This window comes from Phaseolus vulgaris, chromosome 4 (assembly GCF_000499845.2).
Source record: "Phaseolus vulgaris cultivar G19833 chromosome 4, P. vulgaris v2.0, whole genome shotgun sequence".
Classification (NCBI taxonomy): Eukaryota; Viridiplantae; Streptophyta; class Magnoliopsida; order Fabales; family Fabaceae; genus Phaseolus; species Phaseolus vulgaris.
This window is the reverse complement of record NC_023756.2, coordinates 45970104-45994445: the sequence shown is the minus strand read 5'-3', so window position 1 is coordinate 45994445 and position 24342 is coordinate 45970104. Positions and strand designations below refer to the sequence as shown.

At 27.5% G+C, this 24342-nt stretch overlaps 2 protein-coding genes across 2 annotated transcripts; both read left to right on the top strand.

Moving 5' to 3' along the window:
• Positions 1-8522: 8522 nt before the first annotated feature.
• LOC137838000 (glycosyltransferase BC10-like) lies at positions 8523-12061 on the top strand. The gene is made up of 2 exons (XM_068647198.1): positions 8523-9340; positions 11207-12061. Exons 1-2 carry the CDS (start codon positions 8633-8635, stop codon positions 11846-11848), a joined length of 1350 nt encoding a protein of 449 aa, XP_068503299.1. The 5' UTR covers positions 8523-8632; the 3' UTR covers positions 11849-12061.
• Positions 12062-18476: 6415 nt separating this feature from the next.
• On the top strand, positions 18477-22933 carry LOC137837999 (protein SAR DEFICIENT 1-like). Its single transcript, XM_068647197.1, has 7 exons — positions 18477-18650; positions 18824-18899; positions 18982-19531; positions 21202-21362; positions 21463-21660; positions 21756-21855; positions 22440-22933. The coding sequence occupies exons 1-7, from the start codon at positions 18550-18552 to the stop codon at positions 22685-22687; spliced, it is 1434 nt and encodes a 477-aa protein (XP_068503298.1). The 5' UTR covers positions 18477-18549; the 3' UTR covers positions 22688-22933.
• Positions 22934-24342: the final 1409 nt, after the last annotated feature.

Below are 24342 nucleotides of genomic sequence, written 5' to 3'. Positions count from 1 at the left end.
TTGACATGACTTATGTATGAGAAGGCAGAAGTCGTGTCAAGTTGGCACGACTTCAATATGACGGGGCAGAAGTCGTGTCAAGTTGGCACGACTTCAGTATGACATGACAAAAGTCGTGCCTAATTGGAACGATTTCTGCATATGAAGTCGTGTCGAATTGACACGACTTGCCTAAATTTGTAATTTTTTTTAAACGGATCCCATTTTGATAAAAACCAAAAAAAATAACTCCATCATAGTCAAAAAAACCTTCTTAAAATCCACCTCTTAATATCCTAACACACTCATTAACAATTTTGAATATTTATTCTACTCATCAACTAAGAATCATACAACTACTTATCTGATAAGATTTTTGAAAACTCCATAGGTGTAATCCACGTATGGACAAAAACAAGAACCGTACAGATAACTATTGACGCAATTCAACGCTTCTTTTTTCAACCTTTTGATGTTTGAATCAAGAAATGCAAATGCTGATGGTCTGAGATGTTTTCCATATCAAATTGTCTCTGCCTTCTGGATCTAACCACAAAGTTGCAACCCCTTTATGGATAACATGATTTATGATCCATGCACCCAAACAACTTAAGTCTTCTTCTCTCTCCAAATATGGAAGATGAATCCATTTTACACTTGCACTGAGTTCTGCTACATATTTTTTTGGTCTCTGATATACTTGTTGGTAATGTAGAGATATAACCCACTAAATATTTTCAACATTGTTCATATCTTCAACTACAGTTAGCAACCTTATAATGTGTTATAATGTGTCTCACACATATATAAAGCAATTCCGAATATGCTTTGTGGATTCTTTAGGATGAAAAATGTGTGCTTCTTTAGTGTGCTGAGTCTGACTACATAATCTCTTCAATATATATCACCTTCCTTTTTCTTCCACTTTCAGTCTTATTTTCCAAAGGGAAAGAAGCAGGAAATAAAGTATAACCAAAGAGCCTGTATTGGGCACACAAGGTGTAATTTGCTTTGCTATGGATGTATTTGGTTAAAAAGAAATAAATGAAAACAAAATTTATTTCAATTATTTTGATAATGTTATTTATTATATTTGTTTACTTATTAATTTAATTTTTTATTATTAAAATAGTAATAAAATATAATATATTTGTAATTGATTATGAAAACCTCAATAATTATGAGAAGTCACGATAATTAGTTATACTAAGCAACTATAAAGTATTTTATTTATTTATTGTATATACAACATAATTGGTTATATTGGGGTAATAAAAATATATGAATAAGTTTAATACATTTTAGATATTTCAATTTAATTTAGGTTCGATAATCAACTCAAATTGAATCTAGAATGCGTTTGACTTGTTAAGACTTAGACACAAGTCGATTCGACTTAACTTGGACATGTCTTAATTAGGTAGGATCTATCTTGTCTTTATTCGACCACTCTAATCTAAGGTTCATCTAATTTAGTTCGACCTAGGTCTCGTCTAACTTTGTCTGACCTATACCTTGTTCAACTTGGCCTACTTGAGCCTCACTTTACTTGATAATGTAGACTCATTCCAATTTAGTCTAACATGAGTTTGACTCAATTCAGTTTGACCTGAATCTGACCCACTCAATTTAACATGGATCTAATCCAACCTAATTCCTAATTTGGGATCAATTATACTAACTTGACATGATCGTGACTAGACCTAACTTTAATTAGGTCTGATCTAATCCAACTGACTTAAATTTGGACTAGCCTAATTCATCTTAACATAAGTCTGACCTAGAGTTGTGAAAATAGATCTATTGCACAACTTAACGATTCAAGTAAGACCAAATTTAAAAAATAATGATCTAAATAAAAATAACTTTTTTAGTTTAACTTATTTAAGTCGATGTGGACCACTATTTTATTAATGTATAATGAAATACTTACTATGGTCCACTATTTTATTTCAAAACTTCTTCTTAAGGATGATAATGTATATTGGCAAAATCCCTACCACCAAACACATTCTTTAATATAAATTAAAAATTGCCAAATAATTTTTTAAAAATGGCTGCCACCACATATAAGTTTTAGAGTTTTGTTAACGATTAAAAAATCAATAAGATATTTTTGTTCTCTTAAAACGTATATAGAAACACATTAAAAAAATCATATGAAAATGTACTTCTATGCATTTCATTAGAAAAACTTGAATATTTTAATATGGTAATCAATGTCCTTAATCCAATGTGTAATATTAGTTTTGACTTGAAGACTTTACTAACCCACTAGAGTAAATCATGGCATTATGCAGCACTCCCCAACCCATTAAACTTAATTTATCTCAAAATTTCTTTAGTTTTGCCCCTTTTAATATGAGTGGATGCTAAAGTCAAATGCATGGAAAGAAACCCTTCACTCGTTCGAGTTATTCACGAAATTTTGATTCTGCTATAGGACGAGATAAAGTGTTTCTTTGATGTTATATGGGTACATTTTATGTAAATCCAAAGAGTTTTTAACGATTTATTATGATTTAGATATAGTGTATACTTATAGATTAATCGTGTAAATTTCAATAAGGGTATTGGAATATTTATTATACCTAAAAAAATATATTATTACAATTTTTTTTTTTAATTGAGAAACTTTCTACTTTTTTATTAATTGAAAGTTTAAATTAAACAAAATAAATAAATAACAAGATCATATGGATAATTGACTTATATATATGTAAACACTTAAAAAGGTGTTTTTTCACGCATCCTAACAATTTTTTTCGTGCACCTGTCAATTTCGAAAAAGACTATGTTGCTCTTTTTAATATGACTTATGGATTACTTTTTTCATAAGGTTTTCAATACATATTTAAAATTTCCATAAAATATATTTTTGGAAAATATTTTCCAGAATTTTGGAAAATGTTTTTCGGAATTGTGGAAAATATTGTATACGTTTTGAAATGTGTATTTTAAATAATTCTTTTCAAAGTATATGTACTGATGGACGTGTTTGGTCGTAGTTCCAGCACTTAAGTGTAGTAAGCTTGGTTGGATAAGTTATATTCAGTTCGACTTGAGGCAGGTATGGACTCAACGACATGTTACAAGGTCGGTCCAAATATTTGGTAGTTTATATGAAGAAGATACTTAAGGTAGAAATAACAAAAGGAATAACAAAATTAATTAAAGCATATATATCTTTAAAAGTTGTTGGGAATAATGTGGTGCTGAAAATAAAGGTGCACATTGACAGAATGTTTTATTGTTGAAATTATATTCTTGTTGTTGAAATTATATTCCTGTTGTTGAAACAATATTCTGATTGATGAAAATAATTGAAGGAATGTCTATAAAAGGGGTTTGAGACCCCGAGTAAAAGTAAGTTTATCTGAACTATATACTGATACAAATTTATAGTTTGAATGTTCTCACTGACTTGATCGTTGAAATGTGATCAATAGGTAGAGTCTCCTTTATCCCAAAGATCAACATCCAGAACATCATGTGAAGACAAGTCAGAGTATCCTGAAGACCGACCAAAGTCAGCCGACGAAAACAGTATATATCAATTTTTAAAATGATGGTGAATTAAATGGGATATTTTACCTAATTGATGGGAGTGTAGGGAGAAATTTGACAGACTGCAAGAAGAACCACCACACTTAAAAAGAGAAAATGACAATGATGAAGCCCAGCGCAACACAAAAGCCCCATCTGTGTACTTGAAACTATGGGCTTTTCTTTCTGCACCTCATTATTACTAACTGCACCCTAAAAAATGACACAAAAAAAATCCTTAATGTAGAAAGATATCATTTAGGTTTTGAAAAATATTTTATGTGTTTCGAAAAACTTGTTCTTGTAAACACGTTTTGAAAAACTTATTTTGGAATGTATTATATATATTCTCGAAAGCTCATTATGGAAGGAAAATTTACTCTAAAAATCTTATTTTGAAAATTTTGTTAAGGAAATGATTTTCTGGAAACTTTAGAGAACATGTTCTAAAACAAAACAGATAATCCAAAAATTACTTTTACAAGAATTAAAATGATTATTTAAAAATTTATAGGAGTATAGTTAAAAATTATGGGGTGCATGAAGAAAAGGCTGAGAAAAATATCAGCCCATTCTGGACAGTACTTAGCAATATTGGATTGAACTATATGCAAAATAAGTGTCTATTTAACAAATAATTTGTAGGATTTTGGTATAATTATTTATGGGTTTGAGTGGGGTTTGTCTCCCTATTTTTTATAATTTTAAAATTCAAAAATACATTTTTATCTGTTCGAGTTATTAATTTTAGTAGGTCTTTGATTAATTAAGTATTATTTATTTTATCATTTTTATAAAGTATGTAATTATTTTATTGTAAAAGTAGTTGGTGCTATTCTATTTTACATACTGTAAAATATACTTTTTATTTTTTTGTAAACAACATATTTTAATATAGCAAAAGTAATTTTAGTTAACGTTGGATAAAAGTTTTTCCAATCAACACTACAAAAAGTTATAAAAACTTATTGACAAATATATTATTTTTATCGATAATAAAAAAATCATTGCAAATAAAACAAAAATAATCATCATTGACGTCAATTGAAAAATAAATAGTTCATATTTACCGAGAAAAAAACTCTCTCAGCATTGACCGAAAAAAAAGTTTCTAATATCAAGAAAAAAATAGTGATTTACAAAAATAAAAAATATAATCATAAAAATTTAAATAAAAATAATTTATAATAACATCAATACAAAAATAATTTGTAATCGATATCAACTAAAAATAATCAGTGATTTCAATTATGTGTCGGATTTACAAAGTTTATAACGATTTAAAAAAGATGAACCTTATGAAATAAATAAAAAAAGACACTTTGAGAATATAAACAATTTTTATTTTTATTTTATAAATAAAATTTAAAATTATCTTATTTTAAATAATCTAATTACTCAAAATAAATTTAGAATTTCAATTTTTTATCCAAATAAATTATTAAAAAGTATTTCAAATTCTCTGTAAAAATGAATTATCCATTAAATTTTTCTATCTATAACACACTGTTAATATCTATCCGCAAAATGTCTCAATTTTTTTGTAAAAATAAATATGTAATTATAAACATTTGTAAAAGTAGTTAAACTAGTTAGTATTAATTAATAATAAAGTAAATTTAATTTTTATTTTAAATACACTCATAAAATAAATAGTTTAAGTGATACTTATATTTAATTAAACTATTTCTAATTTAATAAATATTGTTCAATAAAAAAAACTTATTATTCTCGATAGTATAATAAATATATCCCCTGTTATGCATATTCTAGGGCAAAACAAATTAGTTTCTTCTTTGTTATGAAATAAATTTTTAGCTTCCATAGCATATAATAACGATTTATAATTATTGTATAATAAGTTTGCAAGAAAAAAATGGCTTTGGTAAAATCAAATGCTTTCATAGTTATAAATATAAGATTTTGGCCACCATTAACTCACAAACAATTATTGAGAAAGTTATACTCTTTTTTATGTTTTATTTAAGTTTTTTTTAAATATAATAATTTTGTATTACTTTAGTAAAGTAAGTATAAAAAAAAATTACATCAGAATAAAAGCATATATGAAAATTAATTAAAAATGCATGAAAAGTAATAATATAATTAAGAGCTAATATTATTTTTAATTTAAAAAAGGCAGTTAAAAAATAAAAAAATTGTGTCAATTAAAAAAAATAAGGATAGTTGATTTAGTTAACTGGGATAAATTTGTTTATAATTGTAAAAAAATGAAAATTTATCCTAAATAATCAATCAATGCATGGAGAGTAAAACTTTAATTATTCAAACTTATTCATATAATTTGTTATCTATGAATTAAAATGAAATGCATATTTTCGATTTAGATCATAATTATTTATTATCATATATATATATATATATATATATATTTTTGAATTTTTTTCTGATCTAATGTTATGAGTTCATAACTTTGATTAAATACTTTTTACACTAAATTATATATTCTTAGCCTAAGAGGAAAATAACGACTGAAATAAACGTGTGAAACTTCATATCATCTTCTCTTCTATTTAGTACTTGTTTATTTTATGTTTCCTTTATAATGTTTAATAGCTATATTTGAGTTATTTTTGTATTTAGGAGAAACTTAACATTTAAATATCGAGAATAAATTTATTTTAAAAAAAACTAATAAAGAATATTTAATGAGTTGAATTGAATATAGTTACCATAAAGACACTGAAATAAAATATTAATTTTCTTCTTCAATTCCTATTTATTTTTTAATTAATTATAATTTTTTAATCAATTTATATTTATTTTATTTTATATTAAATTGTAATAGTTACCAAGTAAAACCCACATTTTTTAAAAAAATTTGATACTTCTATTCCGTGTACTTTTCTCGTTTCTTTTTTAAACGTTACTTTTAAAAATAAATAAATTATTTAACTGTATTTCTAAAGTTGAAGATAATATTAATTATGTTTTTAAAATGTATATTCTTATCTTTTATCTACTTTTTAATTAGTTTTTTATATATATATATAAATACTTTTTAGTGATATTTTTTGTTTGTTTAACTGTTATTTTTAAATTTCAAGACAACATTAATTATTGTCTTGTTATTTATAGTTTTATCATTCATTTAACTTTTAATTAGTTTACATATATGTATATGCATTGTGAGGTAAAAATGAAAATGGTAAAATATAAATATTTTATTAAAACCAAGAAAAATATTACATTTTCCTATTTTCTCTAATCAACCTAAAAGGACACTATAAAGAATCTTAAAATAATTAAGATTAAGTTTTTAAAACATTAATGCAACATATGCAAATATTAAAAATTATGAAAAAACAAAAAAAATCATAAAACAATATACAATATGATCCCAAGGAGAAAAGTTTAATATCAATGCACTGTGTAAAAATCATTAATAAATATTTTGATGTAATTATTATAAAATTAATAGTATTATTATTACATCTTATAATTGGATGACAACAAGAACATACTATAACTAAGTGACAAAAAAAAGAAGATAATTAAAAAATTAACCTCATCAAATAAATATATACAAGTAATTTTGTTATAAAATATTTAAAACTAAATATTCTAAACAAATTAATTACATTAATAATATATAGCTTTTTTGTTTGTGATGATTCTCTTCATAATTTTAATATATTAGCATCTTAAATCATCAACATCATTACATATATAATGTGTTTGATAAAAAAAATTAAGAAAGATAATTTTTCTAAGAATTTTAAATGATTTATGCCAAAGTATGTTATTTAGGTAAGAAATTTTAAAATTAGAATAATTAGATTAATTTTTATTATTAGATAACTTTTAAAATCTATGTAATGGTAATTAAATATTAATTTATAAATTATTTGTTCATAATTTAAATTAATTTAAATACTGTGTCTCAAAAATAGTATCTAATTTAGATAATATAAAAATTAATTATTTTTAAAAAAATTAATTTTAATTTAATAATGATTATGACATAATTATTTTATTTAATAATTCTAATATAGTGATTAATTATTTTTTTTACAATATTCATCATTATATCATCAACAAAAATGTTATTTTTGTGAATAATTTGCTAGAATTTTCTTTCCATGGTTGATTGAAAACTTTTTTAACTAACATTAATTAAGATTATTTATTTATCATTTCCAATTGGAATTTTTTTTTAGCCAATCGAAAAGTCGAAAAAAAATCAAGAAGAAGTTTAGTTAAAAATAATATAAACTAAGGTCAACTAAAAACATCATCAATATCAACATTTTTTTTAAAAAAATTTATTATTTTTTGATATTTTCTTTACATTTGAAAATGATTGAAACACATGCAAAAAAAAAAATTAAAATTTTTAGTGAATTTGAATTACTTGATTCAAATAAAAGATTAAAAAAAAATCAGTTTCAAATGAGATAAATTTAAATACAATGTATTTAAATGTCTTAGAAATTATGAATTTCCCTCTTTAGTAAATGAATTTTATTAAATCAATTAATGTTTTATTAAATGGATCATTTTTAATCAATTTTAACATATAAAAACGAATTAAGAAATTGTTTTTATCTAGCCCATTAAATTCAAATTTACATGTAACTATTTTGGCATTCAAATTAAAAAAAAAACAGTTTTTTAGTCTTTAAATTGTGAAAAAAAAAATTATTTTTAGCTCATAGAATTAATTAGATAGCATCATGATATTTATATAAACAAACATTATCATTATACTTATAATTAAAGCATTAAATTAATATTTACTGAGGTACACAAACTTTAATGCATGTTTCATTAGAGTTTCTTGTATTCAGCCAAATAAAACGTTTCCCTTTTTTCTTATATATATAATTTAATGTTCCATTGCTGTGTACAGTTCATAACCCTTCACAAACTGTGCAAAAGAATACACCTTTTCTGCCCCCACTTCATGTAAACAGCAGAATATATATAGGTATTGTTTTTGGATCAATTCAAGTATCTCTTTGAGTCCAGAATCAAGCTTCATGGATTCTTCTTCAATCTCTCTCACTGTATAAAAAACTCTCAGAGTTAACATTCTTGGTTATTCTGAACTGTTCCAAGCTTATTCTGAATTTGTCTCATCACAATGAAGAACAAGGAGCAACAGGGCAAAGGTGATGGCAAAGGTGCAGGATCATATCTGAACCTTTTTTTTGCTCAACTAGACCTTCTCAACTTCTTTGGTCATGCTCTAGTTTTTGGCATTGGTTTACTCATTGGAATCACACTCACTTTCTTTGTCAAGAATTTCTCCTTCATCAACTTTCAAATCCAGCAATTCTCCCTCCCATCCAACACCCTCAAACCACCACCTTTCTCTCCAATCTCCTCCAATATCTCATTGCCAATACCAGACATCAAAACAAAGAATGAGTCTCACTGTTTTGAAGGATTAGTCCTTGATTCTGGAAAGAAAAACACCTCATCTTCACCCCAGAAGGATAACCAAACCATACCTTCTTCTAATTCCACCTTGGTCACAAAGGTGGTGAATTTCACCAGGATTGGATTGAGTGAGTTCTTGAAGTCCCCCATGGCCATGCATGATATGAGTGATGAAGAGTTGTTGTGGAAAGCCTCCATGGTTCCCATGATTCACAAACTCCCATTCAAACAGACCCCAAAGGTTGCATTCATGTTTTTGACAAAAGGGCCTGTGCTGTTGGCTCCTCTGTGGGAGAGATTTTTCAAAGGAAATGAAGGGTTGTATTCCATCTATGTCCATTCCTACCCTTCTTCCAATGAAACAGTGCCTAAAAACTCTGTCTTTCATGGCCGCAATATCCCTAGTAAGGTCAGTTCCTGCATTCCACCTTTTATAACTGTTAAGAGATGAAAAGTTATATGATATATTCACAATTTCTACAGTCTACAACTCCATTTTTCTTATCTAAAATTTCAGTTTTCTTTATGAAATGACAAAATACACTTTTTCTGTGAATCTCTGGATGAAGTTGTCAATGTATCATTATCAATCTAGTTATCTGATGGATTTGTTAATGTATCATTATTACCTAGTACCTGGTTGTCTGTTTTTGTTTTTCTTGCAGTCTCTTCACATTTCTACTGAACAAAAATGACAAAGAATTGTTAAAGTGAAAGAGAAATTAACATTATTTTTTTATAGTTGTATTGAATTTTATATGGTGATTATAGTTTAAAACAGGTAAGGAAGATTAATTCAACAATGTATCAAGATTGGAATGAACTTTTCTTTTATCTTTCTTAGTTATTTCTCCTTTTTATTCCTATTTCATTAAGAATCCGTGTTTTCCAGTTATATGTGATCAAGTAGAGTTTTGAAATTAGCAAAAAAATTAAATAGATAATTAATTTTCTCATCCTAAAATGGTTCTTAAATGATATTTACCATTTCTGCAAGAACCATAATCCTATAATTGATTTTTCCCAAAAGCAGTAAAAGATGCAACTTTTCCAGTTTCATTCACCATATCACCTTTTCGGATTCCATTGCTGACTTTTACAACTTTTAAGTTACTCAATTACTCGAGTTCATAATAAAATTAAGAATGATTTATAATTTTAGCTTTTTTAATCTTTTTTAAATTTTCTAAAATATCAAATTTAGTATTTGTCCACACCTTGTGTTATTATCTTGGCAAGGTTACTTGTATTTAGCTACTAGTGCACTTGATCTTTTAGGGAAATACCTGTTACAAATTATTTTAGGAAACTGCTAACTTGTGAAACACTTGTCTGCATGAACAAGTGGACACTTTGTAACGTGTGATTAAGTCTCTATAGTTGCACACATTATTATGAATTTTCTGCAAGATTGCTTGTAAGAAGAGTTTTGATGAAAGAACAACTTCAGCTAAAAGGCTGAAAAAGATCAGTACCAATGCCTTTAAATAAGATCTTTTGAGACAGCTTATGCTTTTTTCAGCACATTATTTTTTCCAATGAACTTCAATGTTTAAGTTCAAACCCTTTAACAATTCCAATTTCTTCATGGTTAGCTAGTTATCCATGTTTTTTGTCTGTATTTTGTATCAATACTATATAACATGGGAGGTAAATAAATTTTACAAAACTGAACAGTGTATAAGGTCCACTGAATCTGTTGAATGTTCATTTTTGTTTCTGTTTTTTGGTTGCTTCCTGAATTGGACAGTCAATACAAACTGGTCATACTTTTCTTTGATTCCACTCCTTTTGCACTTCCAAGAAAATTCTATTCTTTTCTATTTCAAGAACCAATTATTCAACCCCCCATCAGACTTTTCTTTTCACAATTCCTTTCTTCATATACCCGGTCTCTAGCATGAGAAAAAGAATCTGAGCTCAGAATAAATGCACCTTTCTGCTATTTCATTTATGTTTAGATGGTAAACACAACATGAACAACTTTAGAAAATACATATACACTATTATCTACTTTCATGCAGAAGAATTTGATCTTTAAGCTTTGGAAAACATGCAGATTTAACCCTTCATCTCTAAGAATTCATTCTAAAAGTTAGAAAAAGTTAGAAATGACAAATTTATATACTTTTTGAATTTGAAAACCAAATTTACGAAGACAAAACATGCATTAGCAACCCTTTTGTTTGGTGAACTGAGAATTTCAATCATTGGACTTAAAGCATGTCCCAAAATTCATAATCTGATATGATACTGTGCTGTGAAAATGATGCAGGAAGTGAGGTGGGGTGAGAACAGCATGATAGAAGCAGAGAGACGCTTATTAGCCAATGCACTCCTTGATTTCAGCAACCAACGTTTTGTACTACTCTCAGAGTCATGCATCCCTTTGTTCAACTTCTCCACCATCTACACTTATCTAATGAACTCAACAAAGACCTTTGTGGAGGCCTATGATCTGCCAGGGGAAGTGGGGCGTGGCAGGTACAGGACCCAAATGAGGCCTCAGATTAGGCTCTCCCAATGGAGAAAAGGGTCTCAATGGTTCCAAATAGACCGTTTTCTTGCCCTTCAAACAGTCTCTGACTACCACTACTTCCCAGTGTTCTTAAAGTACTGCAACCCCAATTGCTACAGTGATGAACACTACTTGCCCACATTTGTCAGCATCAAGTTTTGGAAGAGGAACTCCAATAGGACCTTGACATGGGTTGATTGGGCAAAGGGTGGTGCTCATCCTTCAAGGTATTACAGAAATGATGTGAACAATGAGTTTTTGAACAAGCTGAGGTTTGGAACATCATGTGACTACAATGGTCACACCACCAACATTTGTCATTTGTTTGCAAGGAAATTCACCACTCATGCTTTGGATAGATTGCTCAGATTTGCTCCAAAGCTCATGCAATTCAATTGATTTCTCTCTCCATATTCTTCTTTTTTGTTTGTTCATATTCATTTCTGTTTTCTTACATATTTTTTGGGTTGAACATACACATACTCACATTCAAGTACTCAATTCAGGGGTACCAAGAATTTGACCCTTTCTTTTCTTCTATTCATTAATGTTATTTTATATTTCTTCACATATTACTGATTTTTTTCCCAATAAAGTTTTGTAAACTTAATCTACTGTATACTAATTTGCAATAAAACCATTGAATTGATTAATTTTATATGCTACTACAAATTCTTAAGTGTTATAAGATTAAAAATTGGATATATGATATCAATATACATATATATATATATATGTATAATATGAAAATTAAATGAATTTATTAAATTGAATATTAAAGCTCTGATCGTATATATAATAGATATTAAGTGAAAAGTAAACTACCATATGAAAATGAAAAATGTTCTTAAGAATACATGTGCCTTATGTTTAGACATAAAAATGTAGTAAATTATAATTATAATACCCTACATTATTAGCATCTGAAAGGTAAAATTGTTATTTTAAAAATTATAGAGTTACAGTTAGAAATTTGAGGGTGCATGAAGAAAAAATTGTATTTGACCAGATCTTTGTAGTAAAGTTTTGGGCCAAAATCTGGGACAGTCCACTTATTAAAACAACACTTCTTTTGTACCAATTCGAATCTGCATTCTATCATCTTTCAAATTTTCTAAAATGACCTTCTATCGTAGATTTGAAAATTTAAAATTCAAAAAATATAATTCGAAAATTTAAAAAATAAATCTGGAATACAAAACATACAGTTTGGAAAAAAAAATTCTAAAAGACAATCTAAATCCTAAATCCTAAAATATATTTTGAAAAAGAATTTCCAGAATTCAAAAATATGTTTCAAACATTTAAATTTAAAATTATATTTTAGAAAAGGGATTCAGAAGTATTTTTTTTATCCGCATCCCTAATCACATAAAGACATGTTTGATTAATTAAAGAAGCAACTAAACTAATAAAAATTATCAATAAATCAAATAAAGACAAAAGATTCAACAAGTAAGAAAAGTTTGGCAACCGAATAGTAAAGATTTCCAATAAGTTAGAAGTTTGTAGGTCAATGTCCACCATTGTACTCTACATCAATAATGTAATTTACTTTTATGAGATTTTAAATTTTAATATAATTATTATATTATTAGTATTTGGTTGTTAAGTGGATTTTTTTAAGGAGTGTAGCATTCTTTTTTGTTTACTTTATATATATAAAGAATATCTTTGAAGAAAAGAGGCACAACCTTCAATTATTAAAAATCCTTGTATAAAAGTATTATCTCTATAGTTATATATATTCAACTTTCAAGTTTTATTAGTACTCTAACTTTTTTTAAGCTCTTTTTTATAATCTTCAAACTTTTTACTTTGTTTATTTACTAAATACCCTAATCTAGCTTTTCTTATTATTGATTTTCTTTTAAAATTATTAAATTAGTGTAATTATTAAAAATAAATTAATAGAAGGTGATTGTATTTTATAAATATGATTTTATTTTATTTTATTCTTATGATGATTTATATCAGGCTTAAATATATTTTGAATTTTGAATCTTTATAAAATTCATTAAGTTTTGATTTTACTTATGTTGCTTTTGAAATAATTGTTTAGCCCTTGTAATAAAAGGCATGAACTTTTTTTATAATATTTTTCTTTGATTTTGATCTCTAAAGATTGTTAGATGACTATTTTTAGTTCTTAATATTTCTTTTAAGATAGATAATAAATTATACAAATTTTAAGAACTTCAGGTGTCACATGTCAACGTTATATTACAATATTAATATTTCGCATTAAAAATAAATAATCTTTTACTCTTTTTTTCAACATAAATAAGTAATTAAATTAGTGTAACACAATACCATAAAGACTAAAATTGATAATTTTTTTTTTTTTTCATTTTAGAGAGATTAAAATAAACTTTTTTACTGAGATTAAAATCAAATCTCACTCGCCAAACTAAAAACACATTAAATCCTTATAGTTAAAAATTAAACCAACAAAAACGTAGAAATCGAACTACAAGTTTTAATAAGAAGTAACTTGAGAGCAAAGTTTATAAAATTAAAGTTAAATGGAGTTTGAACATGTTTACAATCAAACTTATACCAATGATCAAATTTGATCAATTCTAGTTCACACACATAATTGATTTGACAAATTAATCAAAGTTTAATAAATGGTCAAACCCTCAGTTAATTATACATGGTTCCACAAATGGTCAACCCCTAAAGAGTTTAATAATTTAATCAAGGTTTACAATGAAATTATTCTTACATTAATTATTAATCAGCAATTCACACAACACATAAGAAAATTAACCATGCCGCGTTACAGAGGTAGGTTTATTACAACATATTCAACAAGTCCAAACTCAAAGACTAAAAGACATAGATTAATGCATAGTTTGACAATGTTTTATAGGCCACAAAAGTTCTACAACGTTACGACGAAAGTACTTGAAAGCATCTTCAAATTCCTCAGAGCAATTTGTAACACATCAACATCAATGGTCATTATGCTGCAAATTCTTCCACACCATGTTGCTTCATATTTTCTGGGAAACCTCTTAGGGCATTTATGGACCTAAAAGTAGAGGTAACACTAACAGAAAACGTGTTTATCATCGAGTAATTACCCTAGAATTTAGAAATGGAATTAATTAAGTTTTGTGTGCGTGTTTTTTTCTAGTCAAATTGAAGGACACTTGTACCTATAATCTGTCTGTTCTATCACATTTGCATGCTGTTTTGACAAATTTTAATGGCCGGCAACTTTCTTATTCCACTAGATTTGATTGGGAAGTCCAAGCTCATGAGAGACATGGACGTAGGAAGAAGGAAGGAGCCACGAAGCTTCCTATTCCCAAAAACAAATAAATGAACTTTTACAATTCAATGTTTTTAATCCATTTTGTTAGATAACAATTTTCACTGAAAAATATGGTGGACTATTTTAATAGAGTTTTTTTATTAATTACTTTTTTTTCCTATCTATAATATTATTACAAAAAAAATAAATCATCAAATAGAAATCAATTTTGGAAAAAAAAATAATTAGTTACTATACTGACTAAATTAGATATATTTTAGAAACTAAACAAAAATTTGGTTTCTAAATTAATTTATATTATTATTAAATGATTTTTTTAAATTGGTATCTAATTAGCTACCAAGATTTTTGCTACCAAATTTAGAATCTAAATAATTGGTAATTAAAACCTTAATAGTTAATTAGGTACCACCAATTTAGAAACTATTTAACAATAATGAAAACTAATTTTTTTTTCTCTAAAATTGTCTCTAATTTAGTCACTATAACAACTAATATATTTTGTCTTTAGAATTAATTTTTATTTTATAATTTTTTTTATAGTGTATCATACCTTATTTAAAGAGTATGAGTTTACTTTAAGTGATTATTCTCCATTTTTTCACATACCACTCTTCCTCTTATAATATGACTTCAAGTGATAATATTTAAAATTGTAAAGAGTGGATATGAGTATATTTATTATTTATTGATATAAAAAATTTCATATTCATTCACATAAACATTTACTTTTGAAATGAGGATGTGGATAATAAAACACACATCACTTTCATTGCTATGCCTAAGTGTTAGTATGGAACATACAAATACTTTCCAAAAAAAACCAAAAAATTCCACTTCAATATCTCTTTAAAGTTGATAAATTACCAACCAAATATTCACGGGAATACATAATATTCTCACAATGCAACATACCTTGAAATATACGTTGTCCAAGTCTTTCATTTTGTGTAGGGGAGTTAAATTTTGTAACCATTAGTAAGGAAGGTAATTTATTAATTCCAAATTAACAATTATGCATTTTTTTTATAAGAATAAACAAATTAATCTATTATTTTATTTATAAAAATAATTTGAATTGAGAATATTTATTAATTATTAACACTAAAACAATTGGTGTCCGTGCCCTTCAAAACTCAATTCCCAACTACACTACAAGAAAATCATGAAATAGAAACCAATTTTTAGATACCAAAATAATTAGTTACAATAGTAACTAAATTAGATACCATTTTAGAAACTAAAAAAAAATTGGTTTCTAAATTAGTTTCTATTATTGTTAAATAGTTTCTAAATTGGTATCTAATTAACAACCAAAGTTTTTGCTACCAAATTTAGAAACTAAATAATTGGTAGTTAAAACTTTGGTTGCTAATTAGATACCAATTTAGAAACTATTTAACAATAATAGAAACTAATTTAGAAACCAAAATTTTTATTAGTTTCTAAAATGATCTCTAATTTAGTTACTATTGCAACTAATTTTTTTGATCTCTAAAAATTAGTTTTTATTTCATGATTTTCTTGTAGTGCTATACCATCAATAAATGAAAATCTCCTAAACAATAAACAAAAACAAACATCCCTCATCAAGATTAAGCTGCACACAATGAAAAATAAATAAATAACAAGTACAACAAAAATACCTATACATCTTTCACTTGTCTTTGTTGAATAAGTTTTTTGATGGTTTGCAACTATATAATCTATTTGATCACATAAGAATAATATTATTTTTAGTCAACAATGAGTTAAATTTCTTTATAGTACAGAAATCATTAAATTTAAATCTAAAGTGTGATTACCAATAAAAGTTAAAAGGATTTTGTTTCTCCTTTATATTTTAATATGTGCTCATTAAAATAGTGAACTTTACATTTCTATATAAGAGTTAGGTATCTTTGTACCTATGTTACACATAATTATACTTGCTTTATGAAAAAAAACAAGCTTTTTAATTAAACTAAGTTGAAATAATTATTGAATATGGTGAGTTGAGTATGAATTATAAAACTTGACATAAAAAAAATGATGTTCCAATGATGTGTGTGCCTGCCATGATTAAAAGCTAGAAAGAAGAACGCAGCTTAAATGGAGTTAACCATTGAAACACTTGTGTGGAAGTTGAAACCGTACAGGACTCTGGTCCATTCAGAAGAAAGTTAAATTTTGTCTTCAAATAAAACAGAGTGTGAGAATAATAATTTTTGTCTTTTTGCTGCGGTTCATGTAATTACCAGACAGTTTCTTTGTAATCAGTTTCCTCAGAGAACGCGGTACACCCACAACACGCATCCACATCGTCGATCCTTCCCAGAAAATGTCCTGTAACAGCACTCACCCTTGAGATCAAAACAGAAGCCAAACACAACAAGAAAGCAAATTATAGGAAAAAAAAAAACAGAATTCAATATAAATGATGAATTAATTGTAGTTTTTGCTACAAAGGGTACTTATTTGAACTCTGATTAAAAGTTCTTGTGAAATATCACAGTAAGTGAATGTAAATTTTATTTTATAAACTGATTTTGTAAGGTTGAGATTAATTTCTTAAGATGATATCAAAGTTATTTATGACACTACAAGAAAATCATTAACTAGAAATCAATTTTTAGATACTAAAATAATTAGTTGCAATAATAACTAAATTGAAAATCATTTTAGAAACTAAAAAATAATTGGTTTCTAAATTAGTTTATATTATTATTAAATGGTTTATAAATTGATATCTAATTAATAATCAAAGTTAACTACTCATTATTTAGATTCTAAATTTGATAGCAAAAACCTTGATTTTTAGTTAGATAACAATTTATAAACCATTTAACAATAATAGAAACTAATTTAGAAACCAAAAATTTATTTAGTCCCTAAAATGATCTCTAATTTAGTCAATTAATTATTTTTTTTCTCTAAAATTAATTTATATTTCAAGAAAATCTTTATAGTAGTAAAAATTTATTATAACAAAAATTTATTGAACTTATAAGATCATTCGCCTTCAAAATCCTGTCAAACCATCCATAACATAATCTAAAACCGAGTTAAAAACTCTAAGTCTGAGGAAAGTTTTGTAAATTTAATCACACTTAAAATTCACATATTTAGAATTCTGAGATTTGAACGTTATAGACATATGATTTTAATTAATTATTATTTATAAGTTTTCCACCCTTTTCCTTGAAATCCTTGTAGCATTTCTTGATGTTGTCACATAACCCATAATTTCTCTTTATAAATCATTTTAAGAAAAAAAAAATAACTTTTTATATATTTAAATCATAGTATATATAGATTAACTTTTATAATTTTGTTTAAAAAATCAAAATTTTAGTTTATATACAAAGTAATTTTAATTATGTTTACAGTATGTTTAAAGAGTAGTTTAATGATACAAATTAGTGTACTAACCAAATGAAGAATGCCACGTCTTCAATATTTTTTTTCTAATACCTTTGTATTCCTTAAATAGAGAAGGTCCATGGTGATTTAGCTTTGGAGAGAAGTGAAAGTGATTGGTAGACTTTTAATGGCCCTTCGATTCTTGAAATCTTGACTCCCAAGTGGTTGCATCATTCGTACGCACCATTGTACACAACGTTATGATCGGGCTAAGTGCTACGCTATTTCCTCCAATATTCCATGAACCTTCGCTGTAGTGTTTATTCTTATAATAATAACAACACGCAATATGTGTATGAAGAGCTATAAAATGCGAACGAACCCCTTTCTTTTGCTCCCCCCCCTCCTGCTTCATCACTTCAATTAACCTCAAACACACCAAACAGTTTCACTCTCATCAGATTCTTCACCGAAAATGGCGGCGAAAAGATTGTTCAATGATTCTCAACGAGACCCTGATGATAAGCCAGACGACAAACGGATGAGAAATAACACTGCTAGACCGTCTTTTGCTTCGTATGTACTTTTTATGCACTTCATATAGCGCTAGGGTTTATCTCATCATGCTTCAATCTACTTCCTCTTTTCTCTACTTTGTTTGATCCCTTTATAATGCTTACTTCACTATGTTATATGTCTTGTGTCTCAACTTAACTTTTCACTCTTCTCATTCATCTATTTTTGGACAGTGTAATTGGAGATGTGGTCATGGTAAATAACTTGGAGCATCTTTTCACTGCCTTGGAACCTGTGCTTAGAAGAGTGGTAGGTTTTTAAGAAGTTCGTTTCTTGTTATCTAATTGACTATGAAATTTTTTGTTACTAAATTTTATCACTATTTTATCAGGTGAGTGAGGAACTTGAGGGAGGTTTGAGACGGTGGTCACTCTCCCATAGGTCTCCTTCATTGAGACTTCGAGCAATGGAGCAGCCATCAAGCTTGCAACTAGGGTTCAGCAAGAGGCTTTTCCTTCCAATTTTCACAAGTAGCAGGATTCTTGACTTTGAAGAGAACCCCATGAGCATAGTTCTGATGGAAAAAAGCAACAATAACCAAATGGTACCCACAAGTCTCCCACATGCCATCAAGCTAGAGATTGTGGCTCTTGATGGAGATTTTACTCCTTCTGAAAACGAGGGTTGGACGAGTGATGAATTTAACAGACACATATTGAAAGAGAGACCGGGGAAGAGACCTTTACTTGCAGGAGAATTGAACTTGATCATGCGAGATGGAATTGCACCAACTGGGGACATGGAATTCACAGATAACTCTAGCTGGATTCGCTGCAGAAAGTTCAGAGTTGCAGTGAGAGTAGCACCAGGAAGTACTCAAGGAGTTCGGATTCGTGAAGGAATGACTGAAGCATTTGTTGTCAAGGATCACCGTGGAGAATGTAAGTTACACTATTCATATTTTTTTGTTTTGTTAATATACTGTTTTTTATTACTCAGTGGTAGTTCAACCATGATCTACACAACCATATTCCAAGTTATTTTTCTACTAGAATGTGCTAATTAAGAACAAGACTATTACTTACTACTCATTCTATAGGTGTGATGAAAGTTTTGTCAATCACATCTTCCTTTTATCCAAAGTTACCACCTATCTTTGGTGCTTCCCACAATTTCCTCCTCATGTATAGTTATGAATTGCAACTTCATTTGTGTGTACTCTTTGTACCCTGAAAATTAATTTGCTTGCCAATTAAAAGAAGAATTAATTGATGAGAGATTAAGATACATCAAAATTAACGAGTGTCAACAATTTCTTTCAAAACCTTGTCTTTAATTATTTACCACTTTGCATTATTTGTCATTGTAACCAACTTGGTGACGTTTTATTTTGTATGATTGTTGTTTGTGTGAACATGATGACGAAGTACTTTAGTTGATTTTACCAAATGTTCTTGTCGAACTCACAATAATTTTAACCAACCTATTTGGTGCTTGATAAGCTTTGACCGTTTGTTTCACTTTAATATATTAGTAGTTCATATTAGCTAGCAATAACTGCTATTGCTAGTTAGTTGGTGTTATAATAATTATTCTGCAATATTCTTCTTCTTTTCTTCGACTCATGGGTTGTTAATAACTATTAGTCTCAAAGGAAAGTCTATATCTAAAGGAAAAGTCTCTTTATTCAATCGCTGTTGCCTTGATTATCAGAAGAATCAAAAAATTCTAGTCCATGCATGTGCCTTAAAAAGATGACATAGCTGACTTTGACAGATCTTATATTATCACAAAGAAAATTTGTTTTATACCATAAATTCCATTACCACATATAACTGATATTAACCATTCTTTGCATTTTTATAAATAAACGAAATATAAAATTTGTAGTAACATGTTATCAAGTTATGGTCAATCCAGTACTTATGTTTCTTCTGTTTTGTCTGGATGTTCTTTTGTGACAACCGAAAAGTGACAGTTAGTCAAATAGAAAGCCAAAAACCTTCTGCAGCATCCAACATCTAATAGTTGTCAGATTCTCAAGGGGTCCCACCATTGGTGTGAAATCAAGAGCACGTTATTGATTTCAAAATAATTGTTACGTATAATATCTTTTGGTTCTACTTTCTAATTTTCAAATCGTGGTCATAAATGAATCTCAAGTCAATGGTTTCAACTTTAAGAGAAACCAATCAAGAAACAAGCCTGGTGGTTAATTTCTTAAGTGGGGTCTTTCTTGGGGTTTCATCAGGGATAATCTTGTATTAGTATTAGTTTAACCTAAGCTAATCTCCATAAACTTCTGCCACTGAAAGAAGTTTATCATCTTCGTTTGTTTTTCTTATTTAAATTGGTGTTTTGAATTTATAATTTGTCTAAATTCGATCCTTGCCGTGTTCTCTGGTTTTTGAGATTCTTATTTTCTAGTAATTTGGTTGGTATTAGAGTAGTTTAGTCAGGATTTTGTTGACTAACTATATTTGTTGTTGATGAATTATATAAGAGTTAATTCATCATGATCTATTATTGTTAGATAAAAAAATTATATTTTATAAACAGTAAAAAAATTTGTCTCTTGGTTGTGATTAACTTCATTTTTACACTTTTGAAGTGTACAGAAAACGCTACCCTCCAATGCTTCATGACGAAGTGTGGCGCCTGGAAAAGATCGGTAAAGATGGACCTTACCACAAAAAGTTGTCTTCTGAGGGCATAAAAACAGTCCAAGAATTTCTTAAACTAGCAGTTGTTGATGTTCTTAAGCTAAGAAATGTATCTATCTTTGCATCATAATAGTCAAGGAGATTTTTCATTATTGAAGTAACTATATGAAATTAATGATATTTTGTTAATTAAATGTTTCTGCAACCAGATTTTGGGCGTGTCGATGTCAGACAAAATGTGGGAAGTGGCAATCAAACATGCAATGAGTTGTGAGATGGGGAGCAAGTTGTACATTTATCATGGACCACACTTTACTATTTTTCTGGATCCAATTTGCAAATTAGTTAGAGCAGAGGTCAATGGACAGACATTTTCAAACAGAGATCAAATTCCCCATTTGAACAAGGTACCATGATGAATCATCTGCTATCTTGGACACAATTTGTCCCCTTGATTTATATCTGGATTACACCCTTATGTTAAATTTTTTGACACATGCAGGCTTACATAGACAAATTGGTGAGAGAAGCATATGCAAAATGGCCTAACTTGGAGGAGATAGATGGGGTTCTGAACGATAACATTGCTGTTTTAATCCAAGGTATCTTCCTTTTAACCTATGCTGAATTATATATAATTAGATAAATGCTATGTATAAGTAACTGCGAACCTTATTTTATAAGCCAGTTTTATAAGGTCGAGTTATACTTAAATTCATTTCTTAATATGATATTATAGTTATTTTGAGTCTATCATAGCGAAAATTTGTTTTGTTAGGTGTATATTAGGTCACCCGCTATCGGACACCCATAATATATAGTTACACACAAAAGTTCACCGTCTTGATGTGAAAGAGTGTGTTGTTGAAAATTTCACATCAGCTAGTGATTACTATATATCATAATATATAAGTGGGTGTAATTCTTATCTTATAAATCAGTTTTTGTAAGATTGAATTAGGTTTAAACTTTACTTCTTAAAAATATCTTATAGAACATTTATTTATTTACGAATTTTTAGATTTTTAATTGAAGAACTTAAAAAAGGTTCCACAGGCAATAAACCCTATTCTTTATATTGTTTGGATATTTTTGACAGATGAATGTTTTTTTTTAATAGTAAGAACCCAGTTCTTATGAAAGAACATGAGTAAGACATTTATGTGAACATAATTAATAACTGCAGGTGATCAACCTTCTGCATCAGTAGTGACATATGATCAGAATCATTATTACAGTGAGAAATCTGGCAGCTATGTTGCAAATAACAACACACAAATGGGATGCGAGTGGTCACTGAATCAACCCTACAGCACAGAAGCGTTTGGTAATGAGTTTCCTTTTAGTTTCTCAGCAACACAGACAGATGGAGACATGACCGCTTCAGGTTCTAGCTCTGTGGATGTTGATGGAGCCACAACAAGGCACAACTAGGTGCATCAAAAGTTGCAGCACATACCCTACTTACAAATATGTATAAGATATTTCTGCAATCCACGAAACTTTGTAAGTGATGATCCTGAATGATGTGTCCATGCAAAAAAAAAAAGGTCTAAATAGAATTAGTAGTAAAGTATGTTTAGTTTCTGCTGCATATGTATATATATTCTATATACAATAGCATAAGCAATGTGGAGGAATCAATATTGCTGATAAAAAAAAATATGTGGAGGAATCAAAATCTGGCTTAAATAGGCATTGTGTTTCTCTAATACCAAATGTGAGCTATCACAAAGAAGAAGATGTGTTGTAAAATAATATCTATAGTGCACGTAATATACCTTGTTTGGTTTTGGTTTGGATGCGTTCCTTTTCTTTTCTTTTTCAACTTCAAGCCTTTCAGATTCGTTGGATAATAAAAGAAATTGATCTAGAGAAGTTTTTCTGGGAACCAATTCTGATGAACTATAAGAGCTATTGAGAAAGGAAAGCTGGAACTGATTGTATTGCTAACAACGTGGTACAACTATTTATACATAATGGTAATATTTTGATATTTTTTTAATTTTTTTATCAATAAGAAAAAATAAATAAATATGGATCATTTAAGGAATGATTCAATTCTTATACATATTGAACACCTAAAGTTCAATTCAATATAAACAAATAAGACATTCTCTCACAAACACCAAAACAAACAATACAAGAAAATCAAAATCATGATATAGAAACCAATTTTTAGAAATCAAAATAATTAGTTAAAATAGTAACTAAGTTAGAGACCATTTTAGAAACTAAATAAAAAATTGGTTTCTAGATTAGTTTCTATTATTGTTAAATAGTTTCTAAATTAGTTTCTAATTAGCAACCAAGTTTTAACTACCAATTATTTAGTTTCTAAATTTGGTTTCTAAAACCTTGGTTGCTAATTAGATACCAATTTAAAAACTATTTAACAATAATAGAAAATAATAGAAACTAATTTAGAAACCATTTTTTTTGAGTTTCTAAAATGGTCTCTAGTTTAGTTACTATTACAACTAATTATTTTTGTTTCTAAAAATTGGTTTCTATTTCATGGTTTTCTTGTAGTGAAATATATGATCAATCATCTAAAACAAATTACTTATTTTTAATCGAAAATATACATACCAAGGATCAAGACACTGAAAAAAAAAACAATGAAAGAACTTTGGAGATAATCCAAGATCAAACTTTCAATTAAGCTATGGAGAAGATTTTTCTACCTCCACTTTGTAATCAACATACTTATTATTTTAATAAATTTTGTATCATTCAATTGAAAAATTATTTTTTGTTATATATATTTTGAAAATTATTAATTAGACAAAATAAATAAATAAACAACTTGACCACCTATTATAATAATATAATAATATTTAGAAAAAAAGTTAGATGTAGAAATATTCAGTAATGATACTTTGAAACTCCATTTTTTCTCTTACATTACAACTTCATAATTTTATTTTTATTATTATAAGAATATTTTATTATAAAAACAATTGCAGTAGATAAATAGTAGTGTCAAATGAAAACTTTTCCTTATTGATTGATTGGTATATTTTGGTTTGGAAACTTAAACAATTTCTTACTTTGAAAACGAATGACGTTACCACTTTGAAAACGAA